Source organism: Octodon degus, unplaced genomic scaffold (genome assembly GCF_000260255.1).
Source record: "Octodon degus isolate 3935 unplaced genomic scaffold, OctDeg1.0 scaffold00010, whole genome shotgun sequence".
Classification (NCBI taxonomy): Eukaryota; Metazoa; Chordata; class Mammalia; order Rodentia; family Octodontidae; genus Octodon; species Octodon degus.
Genome location: NW_004524586.1, coordinates 7,399,389 through 7,400,391, shown reverse-complemented (window position 1 = coordinate 7,400,391; position 1,003 = coordinate 7,399,389). Strand labels below are relative to the sequence as shown.

The 1,003-nt window shown below is 35.5% G+C and overlaps 1 protein-coding gene across 1 annotated transcript in view; it reads left to right on the top strand.

The window, feature by feature from the left end:
* The window catches only part of LOC101586038 (cytochrome c oxidase assembly protein COX15 homolog), a 23,521-nt gene extending 22,530 nt beyond the window's left edge, over positions 1-991 (top strand). Inside the window, exon 9 of the mRNA XM_023708987.1 lies at positions 748-991. Within this exon, the coding sequence (XP_023564755.1) occupies positions 748-879 (132 nt within the window). The 3' untranslated portion in view covers positions 880-991. The remainder of the gene's footprint in view (positions 1-747) is intronic.
* The last annotated feature ends 12 nt before the right edge of the window (positions 992-1,003 follow it).

Below are 1,003 nucleotides of genomic sequence, written 5' to 3'. Positions count from 1 at the left end.
CAAAAGTAGAAGGGGATAGGCAATAAATATTTAAAGATTTAAAATTTCTGAATTTAGTTAAAATTATAGCACATTTCCAAGAAAAGTGAACCTTTTGCACAAGAAATATGAATAAAATCATACCAAGATACACGAAAATGAAATTGTCTAAAACTAATTGGACAAAATTAGAAATCAATATTAGAAAATTAAAGAAAAAAATCACTAATACATAGAAAAAAATTAGCTATGAAAAAACAAAATTAAATGGCATCTTATTCCACATTAGAAAAAGAGCTAGTGGGTAAGAAACTTATTTATTGAAAGGACTGAAAACAAAATAAAATCTGTCTTCATTGAATTTTATACTTAGCAAACATACCTTTGAAAACGAAGAACAGTGTATTTTTAAATGTATCATTGTAAACAGATACCTGACAAACAGGTGTGTCGAACCTGTGAATAGTAAGTACCTTTGGGGACCTGGGATGGCACAGAGCAGTGATGGCAAACTTCTGGCACATATGCACACCAAGCTATTCGTTGTTGTTGAAAGTGCTAAAAGATTCGCCATCACTGGTAGAGAAGACAAGGGGAATTTCGGGGTCACTGTATGAAATTCCTTTGTTGGAAGTACACTGACGTTATACATCATCTGTTTAATGTTGGGAGAATGTAGAGGTTTGTGTATTTCACTCTCCAGGCCCACTGATTTTCAGCGTCAATTTGTGGGTTCTATTTTTCTTACTTGTATCTTTCTTTACACAGGTGGTCTTGGGCATTAGCACTCTGCTGATGTATGTTCCGACGCCTTTGGCTGCCACTCACCAGTCAGGCTCTTTGGCTTTGCTTAGTGGTGCCCTTTGGTTTATGAATGAACTACGAAGAATTCCCAAATAATTTAGAGGATCAGCCTCTTAGGATTGAAACTGCTTTTGAGAGTTCATCCAAGAACACAGAACTTGGGCTTTCATATGAAGATGACCTAAACATGCCAGGTGGTTTCCAGATTGGTCATATTATT